This window comes from Erpetoichthys calabaricus, chromosome 9 (assembly GCF_900747795.2).
Source record: "Erpetoichthys calabaricus chromosome 9, fErpCal1.3, whole genome shotgun sequence".
NCBI lineage: Eukaryota > Metazoa > Chordata > Cladistia > Polypteriformes > Polypteridae > Erpetoichthys > Erpetoichthys calabaricus.
This window is the reverse complement of record NC_041402.2, coordinates 43656795-43680077: the sequence shown is the minus strand read 5'-3', so window position 1 is coordinate 43680077 and position 23283 is coordinate 43656795. Positions and strand designations below refer to the sequence as shown.

Genomic DNA, 23283 nt, shown 5'->3' with positions numbered 1-23283 from the left:
CACCAGCGTCTAACCAGACTTCCTCATGGATATACCATTATACCACACCCATCATCTTTGGCAAATCACCGATGAAGGCCCCCATAGCATTCTTCACTCTGCCCCATTCTGATTGTCTTTAAATGTACAAAGTAGTACCATCTATGTCATCCTTCACAGATATTCAGGACACCAAGGAAAGAGTTTGTTCTGACTGTTCCTAAAAATCAGCAGATTCAAACACCTTCAGAGTTTTCCTTCTTCATTTTTCACACCTGCTGACCTGGTAGCCTTCTACGACACCCTTGTAGCTGCTTCAGATGTCTAGAGATGGAGATGATGTACTGCACCCACTAGACCTCTCTGTAAACTTTAATTTATCTTTGTAATGCCTCTAAGATGAGCGTGATGAGTACACATCAGTTTCCAGCACTTCATACATGAACAATTACAGCTCACATTCTGCCTTGCCCACACAGCTTATTGACTTTTTGTGCTGGCACGCTCCTTTTGTCTTCTTCTGTATGTATTCATGTCCACTGATTGTTCATTGTGAGAGCTGAAGAGGCAAACGTACACTGATTTCCAAGTAAAAATGTTCAGTTAAACAAGCCATTTAATGACCGGGTCCAAAAATCAGATCTGTAAGTACTGCTTTGTGATACCACTCACTATGAAAGACACAAGAAATAAAGACCGATTGTTTGGCTGAGAAAGAAATCTCACCAAGCGAAAAGTCTAACCCAGGAGAGGCACATGTCAGTGGGAACTTGGCATGAAAGCAACTGACAGAAAATAAAAACATTGATTGTATGGTGTCATATTTTTCCTAATCTAATTTTTACTTGGTTCAGCGTTTTAATTATGTCACTTCTTACGTTTATGAGAAAGATGAGAGAATAGGTGAAAAGTAGCATTTTAAGGTACAGATACTTATCAGATGTATCCATAACTGTCAGCCATGGAGAGAGGTGAATGTAGGAAGAAGGAAATACACAGTTAATTGAAAGCACACCTTCATACACACATCACACACACACTTCTCAAACCTCCATCAGTTAACAAATTGGCATGCCTTGCTTTGGGGATGGGGGGCAATGGCAATGACTTCCCAGTAGTATTAGGCGCAAGGCAGGATCCAAGCAGCATGCATATAGCCACAACAACAATTTAGAGACACCAACCAATCTAAAACAAATGTCCAATGGAAACTCAATATTCTTATAAACTTACTTCAACTAAAGAACCCAGCTTGCCAGGCAATAATTACAAATACAGCATGGCTTAAAACATCCATTATAACTAAAGCAGTAGGAAAATGTCTCCATGGTGTAACATTAATAATAATAATCTTTACATTTATATAATGCTTTTCTCACTACTCAAAGCGCTTTCCATGCAGGGAGGACCCAGGCAGCGAACCCACAATCTCCTTACTGCATTCAGGTGCTTTCAGAGACATGGTTAGCTGGTCTGAAAATTGTCTAGTCACTTCAGAGTTTTTTCTACAATTTTGTTTATTGCATATTTTTGTAACAGTCATAATCAAAAATGACTGTGATAATGTAATCATACATGTTTATAATTTCATATTAGCAGATTAATTTGTGGCACTTGGCCATTAAATTACAGTGTCAGAGAAACACTGAATCATTATAATCTTTAGAAAATGCAGCCGTGAAGTTTTTTTAAATGTAATGGAAATACTAAGGGCATGTGTTATGAAGCCATTTTTCATACATTTCTGCATCAGTTAAGTTACTTTAATGTTTTTTTACTTTTATGGACATGAACACTACATCACTTTCCTGCATCAATTTCAAAGATCAGGAGAAGTGAGCAGCTCTGACTAAGGTTCTCACTGGATGTTGTGCAGCTGCAAAGATGAAAACTGGATGGGGCTGAGGCAGAAGCCAGACTGTCAAGCACATGATGAGACCTACCACTGCATTCTGATACAGTAAGAGATGGTGACCCAACATCATTACTACTGTTGGGGACAAATAAAGTATATCTGTCTATCTATTGAAAAGATAAAGAAAATAATTATTAGCAAAATGAAAAAATAAATACACATCCAAAGTCTTACCATTCTGAAATGGTAAGATTTGATCATTCGACCTCACCCACATTTGACCACGCCTCATCATGTCTCCTGCGGCGACGGGTACTGGTTTCAGTGGGGATGACTACAAATGTTGTCTGTCTTACCATCAGAGGCGACTATCAAACGAGTTAAAGAAATAAGCATAAAAAAAAATATACAAGTTGAAGTAACTGCTCTGAAAGTAAAATTGAAACAGTAAACTAATCTTTGGTTGGGGTTACACAGAATGTTTCTTGGTTTTGCATTTGCAAATTCTGAAATTAACAGAACAGAAATTAACTGAATTAACTGAAATGATTTGACAGACTCAAGATACTTTAGGTGCAATCACCATATTGACCATTGCCAGGCCCCTTGTGACTAGTTAATGTCAGTGGCCCATTAGATATCACACAAGGATATTTTTGTATTCTACAAGGGCATCATGTGTTCATGTCCACAATATGTGTATTACAGCCCTATAATTTATACACACAACAATTTATATATATGTGCACTTTTTACTATATAAACCTATTATGCATATACAGTATGGTATATGGATTTGAAAAGATGTTTGAATACAGAAAAAAATGGCAAAAAACAAAAATACTATATATATATATATATATATATATATATATATATATATATACACACACACACACATACAGTACATATATATTCTCTCTGTCTCTCTCTATATGTATGTATATATGTATTTATAGATACAGTATATACTACATAGATACATACTGTATATCATATACAGTAAAAATACCTTCTATTTGTAAATTTTGACAAACAACAGAAGTCTGACAGTCTGTCATGGTCTCTTTGTCTGATAAATTCCTATTTCACAGTCTCAATATAAACACGTCAAGCTTTCAGCCCCTGTCCCCCACAAAGCCAATCTTGTCACATACATTCCAGTCCCTGACCACCATGCCTCAGATTTGGCTGCCTGTGTTGTGTGGACAGAAATGGCATTAATGTGATTTTCTTCCTTCTTCTTAATGCTTTCTGTACTGAAATTGGTCTAACTGATAGATGGCCGTCTGCGATGCCACCGTTAATCCCATCAGTCTGCTGAGGCTTCAGTGTGATTGGCAGTATGTTTGATGCTCAGGGCCTTTTGCACATTTAATTACATCCAGAATGAAGATGGCACACACATGCAATGTGCTGCCCCAAAGACCTAAAAGCTGTTATTCAGCTCTGTGTTTAAGGTAAAATATCAATGTTTAAATTCAAAGGGCATTTGGGTAATGTGACAATGCTAAAACAAAATGCAGAATGCATTTTGTTTCTATACAAAGCCTGCAGTGCAAGGGTTGTGTGGTGTATTAGGTAGTGACTATAACTGTATCAGAAAAATGGAGGGTGCTTTATCATCAATTTATTAATGAGTACTACACAACCAAGTATTGGTGCAGATGATGACTTAAGCATTTTTCTGGGATGCATTAGAAAACACAGTTTTGCCCGTGCTAGGCTCTGCCTACTCAAGACTTTTAACACATATTCTGTCATTTTACAGTAAGCTATCCTGTAATAATTGTGCTTTAGGACCGTGTATCTCATGAATTGCTCTGATTCTGGCAGATCAGGTGGCACAGTAACAATGGCTGTGAATCACAAATGTTGCAGTTTAGTACTCTTATGATTCCATTCCCTATGATTTGTATGGTCTTTTGGATAAAAGTATCTGATAAGGTAAAGAAAAGCACCAGTCTGCCAGTTCAGTCCACACTATGGAGTTCATATTTGATTCTAGTGAATGACTGTGCTCTCCCAGCTGAGCCAGCCCTATTTCTACACAGACATACTGTATAAATAGATCGATAGATAGACAGAACTTTATTTGCCCCAGAGGGAAATGTGGCTTTTTACAGAAGTTCTTTAAATAAAAAAATACATAAATAGGTAGATAAATAAATATTGTGATGCATGAGTCAATGTTTTACACCCGAGAGCAGTCCATAGGCTTCAGGAAAACCAACTTAATTTTTTTCAAAACAGGCACAGTTAGGGTCTTTATTCAAATAGGAGTTACCACTTTACTACACACAGGCACAGCAAATAAACAGTAATGGTGCCAGGTTAGGGGCTGGGTTAGACTGTTCTCCACATCAACCACTGGCCGGCTGGCACATAACATGGCGAGACTGTGAACCTGCGGTTGCCTGGGTGAAGGACAAGCAATCCCTTTCTGCATTTATATAGAGTTTCAGCGCACTGCACAGCTGGGGTAGTGATAGAGTTTTGGTGCACCACGCAGCTGGGGGAGTTTTGGGTTCTCAAAAACTTCACAATATATACACAAAATGGTCTGAACACACACCAGCATGACTAAAAAGGTTGAAAATAAAAAAAAAAAAAAACAAAAGAAAACTTCTGACTTGGCAGTTGCAGTCTCAGTGAGGCATTTCTACAGGCATACAGTGATCCCTTGCTATATCGCGCTTCGCCTTTCGCGGCTTCACTCTATTGCGGATTTTATATGTAAGCATATTTAAATATATATCGCGGATTTTTTGCTGGTTCGTGGATTTCTGAGGACAATGTGTCTTTTAATTTCTGGTACATGCTTCCTCAGTTGGTTTGCCCAGTTGATTTCATACAAGGGACGCTATTGGCAGATGGCTGAGAAGCTACCCAACTTACTTTTCTTTCTCTCTCTCTTGCGCTGACTATCTGTGATCCTGACGTAGGGGGTGTGAGCAGGGGGGCTGTTCGCACACCTAGACGATACGGACGCTCGTCTAAAAATGCTGAAAGATTATCTTCACGTTGCTACCTTCTGTGTGCAGCTTTTAAGTATGCTGCACGGTGCTTCGCATACTTAAAAGCTCAAAGGGCACGTATTGATTTTTGACTTTGTTTCTCTGTCTCTCTCCCTGCTCCTGACGGAGGGGGTGTGAGCTGCCGCCTTCAACAGCTTTGTACCGGCGGTGCTTCGCATACTTAAGAGCCAAACAGCCCTATTGATTTGTTTGGTTTTCTCTCACTTTCTGACATTCAGTGCTCCTGACGCGCACTCCTTTGAAGAGATATGTTTGCATTCTTTTAATTGTGAGATGGAACTGTCATCTCTGTCTTGTCATGGAGCACAGTTTAAACTTTTGAAAAAGATACAAATGTTTGTTTGCAGTGTTTGAATAACATTCCTGTCTCTCTACAACCTCCTGTGTTTCTGCGCAAATCTGTGACCCAAGCATGACAATATAAAAATAACCATATAAACATATGGTTTCTACTTCGCGGATTTTCTTATTTCGCGGGTGGCTCTGGAATGCAACCCCCGCGATGGAGGAGGGATTACTGTATTGCTATTGTTATAAAGGAGCCTTAGCAGCATTTCTTGATACACTTCTCCTGAATGATTCTTTAGCAGAAAGTACTCAGTGTTAGTGTGTCAGAGAGAAGATGTGTAGTGTTGATCATAATGGTACTCAGCTTTATTTTAATCTTCTCCTTTGCTACGATCTCCAGGGGGCCCAGAGTGTGTCCTATAACTGAGCTTGTCCTTTTAATTAGCTTCTTGATTTGGTTGGCCTCTCTTGAAGTGATGTTACCAGTCCAGGGCACCACAGCGTAGAAAATGCCTCTCTTTGGAATTATACTCTACTTGGTGTGATGCTTGTCATTAACTATGCTACAGAAAGTAAAGAACTGTGCTAATTATATTCATTCATATTGAATAAAACAACAAATTGATGCATACAGATGCTTGTATGTGTACAGAGCAGCTTCTGCCAACATGATCTTAAAGTGTGGACATAAATATCCTATCAAAAGCAAAATGTATATAGAGGATGGGCATACAGTGGTACCCTAGAAACTGCCTCTTTCTGGCCAGAAATTACAGGCTAGGAGCCTGAACCTTAGCAAGCCAATTCTTTCCTGTTACCCACTTAATTCATTATTTGGCAAACAGTCACTAACTGAGTACCAGAAGATGACTTTGCCTTTTTTATTTAACAAACAGCTTTTTATCCTCTTATCCGGCACCTGTTCTCCACATTGCCTTAATCCGAGCAACTGTTGACAAGTGACAGGAAAAAGAAAGTGTGCTGCACACTGCCACACTCATGCTTCACAGCAAACCATGCATGGCATCTTACCTCCAACGCTGGGGCCTGGAGACAGTCAAATATTTTACAGAATACCTGGAAAAATGAGGAGGGAGTCAATACAGTCTAACTCTTGGGAAAAGCTGAGAAGATCTGCTCTGCTAGTAATGACACCAGACTGCAAGGATAAGAAAACCTCCCGCCCAGACTTGGGCACTGCCTGTCCTCGTTTCACATTCCACTGCAGCCCATATACAGTAGGGCTAGTTAGCTTACCTCCAATGAGCTTTCGTTAAAAGCAAACTTACTTTTAAAACTACTATTCTGCAGGCTATAGAACATATTATTCAGAGAACTTCTTAATCTACAGTACTTAGGCTCTTTCACACATGCTTTTAGAAAACTTGCTTATATACTGCTTACTTGTGTAATTCAAAATTTGTGAGACAAAGCAATAGATAAGGTGAGGCCCAATCCCCAAAAGAGCATTTATAGTAGAACTACAATTTAATGCTCTCTTACTTAGCATTTTAGGCATTTGCCCTTTTTTTGGATTTCGTTTCTTATATTAAAAAAGCTCAAATATGAACAAGTTCCAGTCTAAAGGCTAATTCACACTTCAGATAAAAGTAACTCTATTTTGATCTTTGCCTCGTATTTGATTTTTGTTTTGACAGCTTAAATTAATTTTGAGAGTTATCCAAATCTGGTATGAGTATGTACAGATACTTATCGATTCTGAGTGTACCCAGCATATACAAAATGAATAAAAACAAATTGGTCAGGCAGATACGACCATACTCATCCTGACAGTCCTGTGCTACTTCACATTATGTCAGTGCAGGGTGTCTTCAAGCTCAAAAGCTCACAACAGCATAGGAAACAAACAAAAAAATGAAAGATCAGAGCTGTTGGTGTGAGCGCAGTTATCACTGTGCATATGATAGAGGAGCCGGCACTAGTGAGAGTGTCATGTGGAGGGTTTGGATGCAAAGCTGTCGTTACAAAATGTGTGTAAATCTGTAAATCAATTCTGAAACGTTTTGATTCCATGTCTTTTTTTTGCTAATCACACATCTCTAAAAAGATCGGATGAGTGAAAAGTTGGGAATTGAGCTGCAGTGTGAATGTGACTTTTATTCCCCCCGCAATAAAGCAAGTACAAGGTTGTATGCGCCATGAAACAAGCAGGCGTTAGGCTCTGATGGTGTTCATTACAAAGATAAATAATCTGAAATAACAAAAAGGACAATAATAATTCCACAAATTGAACATGTCCCGATATCTTCAGTTTAAAGTGAATCATAACTAGAAATCATAAAAATACTTGCAATGAAACTATATAAACCCTAAACACAGACCTGTACTAATGGGGTCCTAACAAACTTCCTGCATTTACACGTTTTTTCCATCAATCCTTAGAAAAGCACTAAATACAGATTCTACAGTATTTTAAACCAACCAGCTGCCTCGCTGAAGTCAGAAACAGTTAAAATAAATGGTTTTTCGGGGGGCCAAATTACATTAAACCTGCGTTGTGTGTGTCCAATTTAGTGCAATTCATGGAAAAGCGGCTCTACCATTAAAATAATAATAATGAAATATTCAGACTCCAGTGATTTTATTGACTTATTTCTGTTCAAATACATCACATCCACATTTCTACCTGGGCCTATTAATGGTCTTATAGTTGTGTGCATTGGAAAGGGGTGGGCAGGGAAGAGAAGGAGGAGAGGCCCTGTGTCAAGCTCACCATGATGCTCCACATGTTGTCATCCTCCTCTTCCACCAATGATTTAAGCATTCTTTAGTATTGCAATGGTTTTCTGTGCCAGTTGCGTGCTAGTATTTGAACACTGCTTAGATATTGTTTTCTTTTCATAATGGAACTCTATTGTCTACTTGCTAACTAATGCAGATTTCAATACCCACATGTCTGTTGCCTGTGACGTGGCATGTGACATGTACAATGACACACAAGTTTCTCACTATTTCTCTCAACCTAAAAATGCACCAAATACTTTTTATAATAATTTTTGTTTTCAAAAAATAAATATATATTTTTGTTGCTGTCTTTGAGTAGGTCTAATCAGGGGACACTTTGGGTCTAGAGCCCCCTCATAGCTTCTGGGGGTAGAAATGGCGTCCGTTACGCCTACGCCAATGATTCTGCTGAAGAATTTCAGCTCAATAAACTAAATTCCATCTCTTCCATGTGTCAGTTTAGGGCTGCCTGTCTAAATAATTGTAAAATGGAAGAACTTCTGAAATACCCGCATTTTCAATTCATCAGTACTCTTTTGGAAAACAATGATGGAAAATTTTACCATTTAATTTTGGAGTGGAAATTAGAGGGGTGGCATTACAATTAGCAGCAGAAATTAATCCGCTTAAAAAGGTTTAGAACATTCCAGATACAATGAAAATAATAAAATAGAATAATGTTATATATTTCTAATGTTCTCATCCAGTTCAAGGTAGCAGGGTGCTGGAGCTTATCCTGGCATCCCTGGGTGCTAGGCGTGGAACATCCCTGAACAGAATGATCATCCAAACTCCTTCATTCACTCCTACTGGGGACATTTACTGTTATCAGTTAAATAAGATTACAAATGATAAAAAAATCAGGGAAACACAAAAAAGATGGCCTATCAGTGCACAAATCTAAAAACAAAAAAGGTTATGGCATAGCCACCAGTTATATTTACGTTGCATTACAAAGCACAGTCACAGAAATGCAGTCTTTTCCACTGTGCTAAATACTGGTCCTTATCCTCTGTTTGAAAATAAACATTTGTCAGTGTGTTTCATTATTATTCTTTCCCCCAAAAAAAGAAACAATATCTTTTTGTCCTCTCTTTCAATCACACCCTTGCTCAGATAGGCTTAGTTTCGTAAGTAATTAACAATTAATCAACGGGGCACTGCACTCGCATTTATGTGCAAATGAAGCATTCAGGAATATTCACTTCTTTAAAAACCCAATACAGGAATACGGTTAGGGAGGTCTGGGGGATTACATATCAATGATATTCAATAACACTGAATTCTCACTTAAACTTAAACACAAATAATGAGTCCTAATCGGGACATTCAGCCTTAAAGGATTCATACAAATGCGCCTTTGTAGTGAGTTTAATTTGGTAAACACTGGTACAGCACTTTGCTTTTCAGGTATTTTTGCTTAATTCAATTCACCTTCACTACTTCATAACTTGTGTGTAACCACGTGCCAAAACGAACAAGTTAATTGTTGCATACTCTGCACAAGAAAAAACAAAATCTGAGTGAAAGATTTAATTACAAGCAAAGAATTTGGAAAACTGCAATGAAAACACAAAGCCACTATGGTCCAGCATGGACAGAGGGCTTGTGAACAAGAGGCGTTGTATCCAAGAACAGAAGACAGCGTCCACCAGAAGTGTTATCGGTCAAGTATTCAGAACCATAATTTACTCTTTAAAAAATTATTCTTTTTTTGTTTGCAAGTGAAGAGACAAAGAAAGACTGAAATTCAGGTCAGGGTGGCCTTCATATGCCACTGCTACATTTGCTACATTGCTGGCAACACCACAAACACACACACCTCTTTTCATCCTAAATGCTGAAGCCTAAATGCCCACAAACATCACTTATAACAGGAGAATTAAAATAAAAAGTAATAAAAAAAAAACTTGAAGCAACACTTTTTAAATGTGAAAACCTTAATGTTTTAGGAGACCAAGCCACTGGAGCAGTTCCTTATTGATGTGTTCATTAACAAAAGTTTAAAAGGCATTCAACTGCTGATTCTTTGCTAAATGGAAACCAAGAAACAAAGGAGTCCAAAAACCAATATATATGTATATAGATATAGATATATATAGTCACACATGTGTGTCGAAAGGTTTCCTTACAGGCTTGATCGAGGTACAGGTTTGATCTCACCAAAATGAGAGGAGGCACTGTCAATAACATTTTCCTCTCCTCCTCTCCCTGTATTGCTGAGAAACTGCCCAGTGACAGTATTTCCAGTTCCCTGGCTGCATGGAAGGAGGCATCTTTTGCGAACAGAGTTCCTGTCAAACATTTTAATTAAGCTGGAGTGCAAGAAGCTTAGGCGCCAACAGGAGTGAAGTCTGTTCAAAACTTTTCAATTAATTAAAACATGGTGACTCAGTTGATGTCTCAACTTTTATTTATTTTTGTGTCACCAGTCATTCCCGAATCCAGCCACAATATATATAATGAACTGCCACCCAATCCCCAGCTGCTTCCTGCTTTTGCCCAGTGCTGCTGGGACAGGATCTAGTCGTTTCAGTCTTTATATAAGGTGACTTCCATACAAGAAAATAAATATTCCTGTTCTGCCAGGGCATGCCAGCTTTCATCTGAGGTTTTAAATAGAAATAGAAAGTGGGAAAAAGGATTTTTTTTATCTTTAATTTTCCTGATTCCTTGAACCCCCTTAAAAAGAATTATTTTTTCCATAGGGTGGTTGAATTTTTTTATGCTTTTAATGAACAATTGTTGTCTTCTTACTTATTCATTAAAATATCTGCCTGCATTTTGATAATGCATTTATTTTTAACATGGCTGCCAATGTTCAAAAATACAAGTTGCCGTGGATAAAGATGTCAACCAGATATTATAATAATCATAATAACTAAAACATAACTGCCCACTGATAACCATTTCTTTCTAAAATAACTATTACTTTACCCACCTTAATAAAAGGAAAAGTGTCTGTATTTAAGCCTAGTTGCTATGTCTCTATCATTCAAACAGATGTCCCATCACAAACATTTAAGTAATAAAATTAATTGTGTTTATCGTTCCAACAGATGGTACAACAAAAACATTAACACTGCTTTAATGAATCTCACACCAAATGGCATATAACAGAGACATGTACATTGCGTGGTGCACTGCAAACATTAAAGCCTGCGTCTGCAATGATTACTTACATCTTAGACAGGTAGCACAATTAGTAACTTTAGAACTTTATTACTACTTCAAATCCTCTGGGACAAATTCTGGAAACGATGAGGAATGTTTTAAGAACTTTTATGTTTGGCAGAATGGCCAGTGGTGTCTGGGTGGTCTTTTGGCCTTGGTACCCCTGCAAATTTTGTTTTTTTTTCCATCCTCTTGCCCATCTGACCTTATCATCAAACTCATCTTTAGAGACTTTATATATAAGATCTCTACATTTCTAATTATATAACTACCAGTAATGGCGTGCAGTGAACACTTGACTTATACTTTTCATCCTCCTTCTCTGTACATTTAGCATTCGTTTGCTCAGAGGTTGATGCGCTTGCTGCTTCGTGCGCAGCTCTGCTTTTCTCCACCCTACCAGCCCGCTTCTTCACTGATTCACTTAAGCTGGCACTTAAGTCTTTAATCTGCCTCAAGAATGATTTAAGATATGAAGAGGTAGGGGAAGTGACCGCGAAGGTGGTAGGGAATGAGAACGACGCCCGTGCACATGCACCATGCCACCACCCTGCTGGCCACTGCCGAGAGTTGATTCTACAATAAAATAAGATAAAAATAAAAAGTAATAAAAATCATCACCCCGAAAGCAGATAGTTGACGTCATGTAGTATATGTGTACCAAATTTCAGGTCAATAGTTCAAATGGTTTGCGAGCTACAGGTGATTTAAAATCCTGGACAGACAAATGGACAGCCACAGTAGCGTATTACATAAGAAGATACTATGTAAGCTTTGTATTGATTTATTTTAATTAGTTATTCATTATTATTCTTATCTATCTTAAGTTGTTTTTCTTTTCATGTAACAATTTGTCTGACACCTTGTAAAGCACTCTGAACCTCATTCTGTATATGAAATTGTGCTATACAAATAAATGATGCTGTTGACAGTGCCCCATGACAGAATGCTGTAATGGATGAATTGATGGAGGAATATTTCCACCATAACAAAAATCATTTCTGTGAGGAACACAATTAGCACAGTCAGCTGAAGTTAAAATCTACAGTGATGCAATAAGCCAAGTTAAGAAATGCTAACATTTAGGGTACTAAATCACAAGACCTACAAGTGGGACCATAATGTTCTTACCTTGTCTAGGAACATTACGTATCAGAACATTATGTATTGTATCACTCTGTTTTTTAAGGTATTACTCTGCAGGTGATATTTTTTTTTACTTCTGATGTTGGCATTTGTCTTTGAACAGCTTTGTGAAAAGCTTTTCACAAAGTAAAAATGAAATGGTTGCCTAATTGATGTTGTTTCCCAGCAAAAGCCCCTGCAAAGCACAGAAACATAAATGGTGGTCAAAGTGATGCAGCCCCAGCTTTCTTCAACACAGAAGAGGCAAAAGGAAGGGGGGTCGGTGGGCTGCTTGGCGTCTGTCTGCTGGGTCAGTATAACAAACAGGAGCTTTCCCTAATGAAAAGTGACATATTAAATCAGCTGCCTTCTGACAGCTGAGCCAGGCAGAGGTGGGAAAAGATTGGGAGAGCATCAGCATCACCCTAAGTACAGACACGTCAAATGTGTACCAGTGATCTCAAGCTGCAAGCTGATTAAGTGATTGCCCATGGAATGCCATTTGTCTTCACAATAGCATTTCTCCAAAAAACAGCCCCCATTAAAACAACTGCCAGAGCAGTGGAAAACTAAATGAAGGCCAAATTGAAGAAATACACATTTATGTACTGTGTTAGGCCAAGGAAACCTTATAATTGGTTACGCAGGTCTGAAAATTGATGGATGGATATTAAAACCTCAAAATGCCTTTCTAGGAATACACCCAAGGATGGGAACAGGTAGCCAACATGTCAATACAAAGCAGTGATTTTCTCACAGAAAATCCTGGGTTCTGATCTCCTGGCTTCATGTCATTGATTTGTCTGACATGTAACTTCCTGTCTTCATCCTGAGGGACAGAAAACTATTCTCAAAATTCAGCTAGGAGACAGTAGGTACTGTAAGGGAGATACATGTCAGTTCACAACTCAACTACTGATGACAATCACAGTAGATCTGACCTTTGAACAGCTGTCACGAGAGAATAATCCAACAATGATGTGGAAGAAGCAGCAGAATTACTCGAGTGACAGGATCAATGTGCAATGTCAAACTGCAGGCCTCAAAGAGCTGACAGCATCATGCTGCAAGGACACCAGGCCACACAGTGGTTCAGTTTGACAGGTTGGGCCCACCATCAGGTCAAGTTGTGCTCCCATGACAGCTAACTGCATTACTGCAAGGAAGGTCGAGTGGCATACCAGCAAGATTTGACAAGAATGGGCCACAGGGAGGTCAAGCTGCACACCTATGTGACTCGACAGATGAGGCCTCAATCAAGTCAAGCTGCATACTTTTAAAATACGAAATGAATGGGCATCAAGTTCTGGTTGTTTACCTACAAGATCTGAAAGGACCAAGGACGGGCTTCAAGGTGACCGCACTCCATATCTTAGCTGTGAAAAGAATAGATTCACTTGACTGGATGTTACTACGTCTTAAAGGCAAGAGATAGTGATGTCATTTTGAGGAGACAACATGAAGAGTAATACTGGGGCACACTCAGTTTAGGGAGTTTAAAATAGACACAGGTGCTCAAAATGAATAAATCATGTACTGAACCAACTATGAAGAAGTAGGAAGAATAAACAAAAATTTAAAAAAAAAATATCACATAAAAAAAAAAAAAAACAAACAAACAGCCAGGGGACAAAAAAGAGAAAAATAAGAAAGTGATCTAGACTGTCAAAAAGAAGCTGGGAACCCTCTCCCCAAACCACATACTGGTCTAAAATAAGCCACTTCAGAAAGGCTGTGTAGGTGGAGAACACAATGAAGGGCCTTGCGAATGACAGTGAGTGGTGCTGGTGGAATCACATGCAATTCTGTGTTTGCAAAAACAAAGGAGACTGTGGTGAACTTTAGGAACTTTTCCCATCTATTGACTATAGCCACAATGATCTCTATGATGTTTATTGGTAGATTCTAGTTTGCTTAGAAGTGTGAAATGTAGCTGAAATGAGACTGACACAAAGTACCTAATCTGTGTAAATGGCTCTGGTCACAGAGGAGAAGTAGCAGATTCTTTTAGCTCTGCTGTCTTTCCCTTTCTAGGTTGAGGAGTGTTTGGTGCACTGTGGCCCCCTCCAGTGTGTGTTCTAATGCATGTTTCATAGCATGGCTTCTCTAAACTGTCTTCTACTTTTATGATTTCTGTGAGTGCACTATGAAGATCCTCAAGTATCTCCTCTACTTCACCACATTTGAGTGGGAGGGACAGCACATATGCCTAGTTATGAGTTAACTTACAGTAGGTGATCCATATTCAGAGAGTGGATGTAGAGGTGTTGCACTCCCAAAAGTACTTGGGAGTCCACATTGGACTGGTCTCAGAACCCAGAGTAACTTTATAAGAAAAGGCAGAGCAGGCTTTTTTTTCCCTTAGGAGACTGCGTTCCTTTTATGTGGGAAGTGACAACCTTCACTATTTTTATAACTCTGTGATGGCCAGTGAGACTTTCTACTCTGTCGTGTGCTGGGCTGGTAATGTCACTTCAAGAGAGGCTCACTGAATCAACAGGCTAATTAAAAGTGCAGGCTCAGTTATAAGAAAACTCTGGACCCCCTGGATATAGTAGCGAAGGAGAGAATTAAAACAAAACCAAATGCCATTATGAACAAAATGCACATCCTCTCATTTACACACTAACACTGAGGACTTTCAGCCAATGAATTATTCAGCAGATGTGTGTCAAGAAACACTATGGGTGCTCCTGTATACTAACAGCAATACCTCTGCATAATGCCTCACTGTAACTGTGACTGCCAAGTCAGAGTCATTCTGATGTGTGTTCAAACCATAGATAAATAAGTATATACACACACAAGCTACCTATTTATTTAAAGAGCTTCTGTAATTAGATAAATTTCCCCCGAGGAAGGGATGGATGTATAGATGGATAGATACAATTTTATCCATCTATAGAAGGATGCCACCAACCTGTTATCTCTCAAACTGTCTTCAGGGAGGCAGTGCCAAATATGAGTATATTTGGGGGTAACACATACTGTACAAACAGAAAATAGCAGACGTCTGAAATAAGAATGAAAAATCAGCATAGCATCACCATATATCACTTTTCAGTTATTTTTTTTTTTTAGCCATTTAAAGGTCTCTCAAAAATTAGCATCTCGTCACTACGAAGTTCAAATGGAAACTGCTACATTCTAATTGCACCAAATTCTGCAAAACCTAATGTGTTAGACCTGGCCGAGTTATCGAGCAGTTGGCATGGGCAAAAAATGTACTGTTCCATGCACCAACTATGAGGTAATTCAAATAGATTTTTTTTTTAGAAAAAAACACATTTTTACTGTTAGTTTTGCTCAATAACAAAGTGCACTTAATTAGTATATTAAAATAAGACCCTGATTTTACAGTGGTGTTAGGAACAAATTGACCTATTTTCACTGTGGCAGTCAACATGTTGAAGTTGCTCCTCTGCTTTATTAACTGTCAAAATGTGACAGCAACAGTGCATTAAATGTGACAACCTCTGATTTACATCCTTCTAGGAGCAGAGATCTGAACAACTTAAAGAGTAAGTATGAGCCCACCAGCCTCAATGCCGGACTGGACTAGAGTTCACACAGAGGCCTAAGTGATCACGTTTTGATCAGAATACTTAATGCTTTGGAGGAGGACGGTTTTTTATGCTGTGTGTTTCATGATGGGCCTTCCGGACTGCCCTCTCTTTTAACTACAGACACACTGCTGACTATTTTAGGGATGACTTAGGTATTCCAGTGCCTCCCCTTTACTACAGCCCATGTGTTAAACAGCATTATCATTTCAGTCTCTCCACATTTAGGCCTCATGAACATGCCATATAACTAAACAGACGCCATTTGTCACAGGCAGTGCCAGTCAGCATGAAAGCGGCCATCAAGGTCATCACTTTGTAGGGGGGTAAAATCTTTGAACATTCATTGCTGGCTATTGATGGGGCTCGCTAATGGAAATGACAGGCCCTAAATATTACAGATGGATTCTAACTAGAAAGCTAGTGCGAAGCATTGAGTTATTTATACATTTACTGTCTGATTTATTTCTTATTCCTTCATCAAATGCCTCTGTCAAAGCTGGTTTAGGGAAACTTGAAAAGTGACAGCTTTCTGGCAGCACCAGGGACAGTAAGTGTTTGAAGAGGTACTGTGTATTGTCGGAAAAGGCGGAAAAGACAAATAAAACAGGAAAACAAAATCCTTGTCGCACAAGAAAAGACAATATTTGAATTGGATATATTGCTGCAGGAATTCTACTTTGTAAAAAAATAATAAGCATGCTGGTGTTTTATTTATTTCAACATGAGAGGAGCTGTGTCGTGTGCAAATTAACTGATGGAAAGGCCTCTGCTGAAGGCATTCACCTGAGTTCTCTGTGCCTCTTCACTCCAACCACAGGAACTGGTTTTACCAAACAAATCAATACTGTGGCATGAGACAAATCATGTTAGTAGTACAAACTTAGAAAGCATCCTGAAGTCGTAAGCGGCCTTGGAAAAAAGTGTCAGACAAACATAAAAATATAAATAAACCTTTTGAGTATTTTCCCGACTTGTTTCATTTTTCCAACTTGTCAGCTTGTCTAAAGGATAATCTGTGAAAAATATTGGCCTTACATATCAAAAATGAATGCAACTTGGAGGATCTTTTAAAAACAAATGTGTGTAAGCATAAAAGACCAGAGATGCAGAGGAAAAACTTGAAAAGCTATATGCTAGTCAAAGAAGTGCAGTAGAAGACAGTGAAGCAGTCTGAGCCTTTAATCACTTTAGAACACTTCACAAAATAAATCAACTTGGCTAATAAAACAGACTACACTGTTTCTATCGTTACTCAGAATAGTACCACTACCCAGGAAATGTGAAGTTCAAAAGGGGCTTTGTGTAGAAATGGGAATGCATTCACAAACTGATTTAGGGCATAAAAAGAAATGTTACATATCACCGTTTAGGTTATTTTGTCTTGTGCCATTATTGCTATACTGATTAAAATATGCTCAGAAACAAAAAAAAAAACAGAAGAGACATTAACTGAGTTAAGGGTTACACAAATGCAATTATTTTCTGAAACTGCTTTGCTTTGTTAAAGTTCTTTTTCTGTTGTTTTACTTTGCTGTGTATTTGCAATATCTAGCATAGTGATAAATGAATGATATAATTGACATCTGAATGATATAATGTTCACTTAAGGAATGATCAGACTTACAGAAAGAAGCAGCTTTCTGAAAATAAGTTATTGTAACTCCCCAAGGTTTTAGCGATATGATAAGCATTTCTGCTAAGTGGTCCGCCCACCTACAATGGAGAGTGGGACAGTTGACCAGAGTGGGTGTGAGGCTGTGTGGACATGTCACAGGCATTGTTTTAGTTAGTATGAGCTCCAAATATCAAATATGGGGACACCTTACATTACATGAAAGGTGGAACACCTGGACTTGAAGGCAGGTTTGAAAAGGCAGTTCATGATCTAATGATTATCTGTGTATTCCTTCTTTCTTTGAAAATGGAAAGGATGTTTACATGCAGGAACAAAGAAACTGAACTGAAGACTAGGTCATACCTGAGTCGTTTCATTGGTGAATGCTGAACCTCCACACTGGCCAAGGAGGTGTGTCAGGGACTACTGAGCCATGATATGTGGATGCTTGCAGGCTGCAGGCTCTCTCTTTGCCATTTTCTATCTTGAGGAGAGGCCATGCCGGTCTCGCTCTCTCTTTCTCTCTCTCAGCTGCTCCATTCATGGAAAAGGCCAACCTATCTAAAGGCCATGCCAGACCACATTAGAGCAGAGACCAGTCAACATAGTAAGAGAGAGAGACACCAGGTGGTAATCATGTGGCATACAAGATGAACTGCGTATTATAAGATTGTATTATTTTACCAACACTCATTGCACTAATATGTTTTTTTGGGCATATTCTGTATAATACATGAATAAATACAGGTAAAATTCCATTACAACGAACTGCCAGGGACCGAAAAAATATTTTGTTGTAATGAAAATTTTGTTATAATGAGATTCTGTATTTGTTGCTATAGTGCTTTCTTTAACTTGCGTCGAGGCGTTTGCAATCAATTCAGTAGCTTCTTTTGCGTTAATTTTAATCTTCTCCTGTCTACAAGTTATGATGATGAGAATTTTTCTCGGCATTTCCTTGCAATAATACACTTTCAGGGTGCGAATGATGCCCAAACCCAATGGCTGAAGCACTGCTGTGCAATTGGGTAGGTGGAATTCAACCCAAACATTATCTAAATGCGGACGCCTGTTGTGAGCAGCACAGTTATCAATCAGAGTCCGAATCATCCTTTTCTTCTTCATATTGTGAGGTTTCTGAACTCTTTTGGTATCCCCACCACTCAACGGGAAAGACATGCTGAAGTGCGTCCCGAAGCGCGATTGCCGCGTCTGTGGAAGATTGTTTGTCTGTTGCCGGGGCAGGGCAACAGCAGGCTCACAACACTGCAGTGAGGTGCCACAGAAGCGAATCCTAAAAGATTGTGGGCGTGCTATAAGTCCCTGTCTTGCACCCCAAAACACGAGGCTTAGTCTCAGTACTTTAGTAAAACCAGCTTTATTCAGCTTGAAACAGGAACAGCAGGGTTATTTATTGTAGCGAGATCTGCCACACTCCTATACTCAGACACAGCAGTCAGGCAGAGTCGTGCCCAGGCTAGTGGCCAAGTACAGTAATACTGTTCACTGCATCACCCATCGAGATTCTGTTTGCTTCGGTGAAGAGCCGCCCCAGTGCTGTGAGCCTGCTGTTGCTCCGGCAACAGATAAACAGTCTTCCAAAGACGCGGTGATAGCACTTTGAGACACTCTTCGGCATTTTGTCCCGTTGACAGAGGTCCCAAGAGAGTTTAGAAACCTCACATTATCTTGAATGAGTGCCGCATTAATAGGAAAGTTTCTTGAACGAGCATCACTGAACCACATAAAAATGGCTTTTCGGCGTCTTCAAATTCGCATACATTTGCAACCCAAGATTTTTCTTCTTTTTTGGCTCAGTCTTTCAAGAAAGTTCCGGATTCACTGGCAAACGTCTTTTTTTTTTTTTGCCTCAATCGAGAGCTGCAAAAATTTAAATTTTTTTTTCTAATATGAACGTGTCTGCCATTTCTATAGGAGGGTGACAATGAGTTAAATTCCAATGGACGTTTTTCAAATGCTGATGAGCAATAAGCAAAAGGTATCACTGAAAACCACCGAAAACAAAAACAGCAAAAAAAAAAAAACAAAACTGTACGAGGAAAGTTCGAAAAAAGAAAAAAAAATTACAATGTTTCTGTTTGGGGATCGTTGTACACAACTGATCTGCAACCACAGAACTAACTGCTCTGTGGATGATTCATTCAAGCATTTCAAGGTCACTTCATTGTAATGAAAGTATCTGCGGAATGTACTTCATAGTAATGAGATTTCTATAGACGCGTGTCATATGGGGAAAACTGTCGGGACCATAAAAATACTTTGTTGTAAAGATAATTCGTTGTAACGGAATTTTACCTGTATGTTACTTTTACTCCTATCTGTTCTGGTATTCTGTCTAATTGCCGATCTACAGTAGCAGTAAACCTTGACAGTGTGGTAAGAATATGGGATTTGGGGAATTCTGTTATGGCCTATGTAAGAAAGAGTCTACAAGAGAAAACAACATCACCTTAGAACTGTGCCACGACAAAACAGTCATAATCATTACATGTGGGCAGGATAAAATGCTAAAATACACTTGGGTATTACATCTGCCACTTAGAAACTGATCTGCTTCCATCCATTTTCTATGCACACATTTTTCTTAGTTCAAGGGGCTTCAAAGCCGATCCAGGGACCAATCAAAGATTGGATGCTACATCCCCATGGTATCACTCACTCCCAGTACATTTCAGGTCTCCATTTGAATTAGCAGCAGGCCTTCATGGGCATACATTAAGAAAAATAATCTTTAATGCAAAAACACATTAAGAGCAAGCAAAATCAACAGTACAATTTTGTTCCTGTCAGAAAGGTAACAAAATCTACATTATTTAGTAAGTAGCAATAAACTTGTTGAAGCTTCCTTTTCTTACGACCGCTCATTATATAGGGGTGCATATGAAGTGCCATTTACACCAATCCCCGTCAGTGCTGTTGACAAGCGGGCTTAGCCATGAACAGAAATCACCATATTCATTCTTCAAGGTCAAATCCTTGCATGCTTTGTAAAGTTTCTAAAAACATTTGAAGTCACAAGCCTGAATGCTGCCTGCAGGAAAGTTAACACTGCATACCTTTGCATCTTTGTTTCTTTGGGAGCTGTCTGTAGTGTGAATTTGAACATTGTGCTCTGTGGGCTGTAGCTCCACACTGCATACATTTTCCTGACAACATTTTTTTTTTTAACAGAACCTTTGTTTTATAATAAAAACAAAACTGAAGGGCTTTGCCAAACAATATATTAAACACACATTTACTATATAATAAAACACTATGGTTCCTGTCCATTAGAGCAATATGATTGGTCAGTCTGGCTTTGGTGACATAATCGAAAGAAGTGTGATTTTTAGACAAACAAGGAGGAGAAACAGCATAGGAGGCACATGGAAGGAGTCGTCTTCAAAGATGTGAAGCATAAAAGAAGACAGGAGGTGAGTAAGGTGCCTCCAAAATAATGACAAAGTCTGAGAAGCAGGCTTTATGGCAACACATTCAGGAGAGGGAGCATGACGGTCAGACACATGCAAATGTACAGAAAAGGCGATGAAGGTACACGCTAGGCGAGAGAGAGAATATATTTTTAAATTATTCTGTTACCTATTTTCCACAGGTAGTGTGGTTAGTCCTATATAAAGGAGCAAATGCTGAAGTCAATATAACATTTTAAGAAAGATAAAGTAAACATTTAGAATAAGGTAGTAAGTTGAAAAAAGTTGAACCAAGACAATTAAGAGAAAGATCTGGGCTCTCATTGATAAAGTCACTGGGTGTACAAGGAGAGTATCCCAAGCGTTTCTAATCACGTCACACACTCATTACTACAGCTAAGTGTGCAGTAAACAAACGACTGCTCCTGAATTGCCACAGAACAGCACTAAGTTGTGGGAAGGTCAGACCACAACACATTTTTGTCAGTTTTGGTGACCTGTCTGGAATGGCACACCTAAAGATTTTGTGTTCTTTATGAATTGGTGCAAGAGAACTTCAAATTGTGCAAAATTCAATTGATTTACTGTATATATTTTTGTGTATATAGCATTTTTACTAAGTAACAATGCAGACTGTTTACATACTTTGCAGCTATGATTATAATAAACTTAAATAGTTAAATCTTATAAATGTCACTAACAGTTAAAAACTTCATGCTAGCATTGTTAATGCAAGAACTGAGATATAGCACAATGACAAAGTAAAAAGGAAAACAAAAGTTGAAGGTAACAATATTACTACAACAAAATAAACCTCTGGGGTCCACAGTCCGTTTTAATAGACAAAGTCACAGTTCTACACAGCTAGACCTGAGTTTTCCAAACAGGGCAACAGGTTGAGCAATGTCTTATTTATAATATTATATTTTATAATATTTATATTCTAGTTATATTATATATTTAGGCTAAAAGTAGCATTTTTCTTTAATTTTTTTAGCTATTCCAGAGTCAGTTTCTGGCAATGTATGCGTGTAGGTTGGGGCATTTTAACCCAAAGATTCTGAATTCAGCATTAGTTTCCACTAAAAAGTTGATTTATTATTGTAACATGTATTCTACAATGCCAATTTGATTATGGGCATCACCATTTTAGAAAGATCACGTCAACAGTTACCAAAGCAGTCTTGCACAGAATGACTCAGGACTACGTGATGCGTGACGCCACTGGAGCGACTGAATAAATGTCGGTGTTTGCATTTCTAGATCAGCTGTAGTTTATGACAAAAACTTAAGTGTCAGTGTGCAGCTGTTTGAGTTTCTTCTTGGTTATTTTTGGTACAAGACTTTTGATTTTTATTAACATTCTGAACTTGATGACATATTGGTTTTGACAATTGGTAACAACCTTGGCTAAATTATTCACTACAACTCATCAACCAACCTTTTACATTTAAAAATCCCTCTATTTTTTTGGAGTTAGTAGAATTTATGTTTTATTTATGCTACAAAATAAATGTCTGTTTCAGTTTTGATTTTCAGTACAGAACAAACAAATCTGCTGTGAGAGGTGACATCAGTTATCGGTCATGAACTTTAAGTACCTAAGCACAGAGTCCCAAAAACTGCAGCAAACAGCCCCACAAGTGGAAGGATTTGTCAACCTTCGGCTTGCAGATAAAGGGGCAAAAAAATTTTTTATAATTAAAAATATTTATTTCAGAAAAATGCACAGAAACAATGAAGCTCAGAAACCAAGCTTGGGGATGAGTGGTTGCTCTGAGACTTAGGATCTGCACTGGCAATCGGAAGGTTGCTGGTTCGAATCCTGTAAACACCAAAAGTGACTCTATTCTGTTGGGCCATTGAGCAAGGTCCTTAACCTACAATTGCTCCGTCCTGGGTATGATGTTAATCTGTATCCAGCACTGCATGTAGCCCTCCAACCTGCAAGGAAAAACCTGGGGGTTGGTGGCAGAATTGGCACTCCAGCCACCATAAAAAACCTCACACTGTTCCATTCCATCTGAACTAGTGTGGCGCTGAGGTGTCACCCTTTGCACAGCTGCACTTGAGTCCTAATCTGGCATCCTGAGTTGATTTTTCATGTAGTGGGTGCAGCAATGCGCTGTTTAAGTGCCTGCTCCTAACCTCTCTCTCTCTCTCTTGGGGATGAACTCTCGCTGAAACAAACTCACTCCAAGCAACTATATGAATTCACTTGAGTTTTTTGGTTCCAAGTCTTCTGACAACTGCAGCATCATTTTACAACTGCGTGTGTGCATGTGGCAGTTGGCTGTTTCTCTGTAAAGTATTAGTTTTGTGTTGCTCTTAGGGTTTTGCTCAATGATTGGTGTTGTATCAAAGCAACATGAAAAAAAAACATGGTTATGGATAAATCTGCTGCAAAAAAGAGAAATTCTAATGACACTGAAAGTGACAGTACAAGAGACTAAAAAGGGCAGATAGG

The 23283-nt window shown here is 38.7% G+C and overlaps 1 protein-coding gene across 3 annotated transcripts in view; it reads right to left on the bottom strand.

Moving 5' to 3' along the window:
• Positions 1-23283, bottom strand: part of bcar1 (BCAR1 scaffold protein, Cas family member) — a 286839-nt gene that overhangs the window by 198890 nt on the left and 64666 nt on the right. For 2 of the 3 annotated variants that reach the window (XM_051931679.1, XM_051931681.1), the window contains exon 2: positions 6193-6237. The exons of the other annotated variant lie outside the window; for it this stretch is intronic. In XM_051931679.1, the coding sequence (XP_051787639.1) occupies positions 6193-6237 (45 nt within the window). The remainder of the gene's footprint in view (positions 1-6192; positions 6238-23283) is intronic. 3 annotated transcript variants of the gene reach the window in all.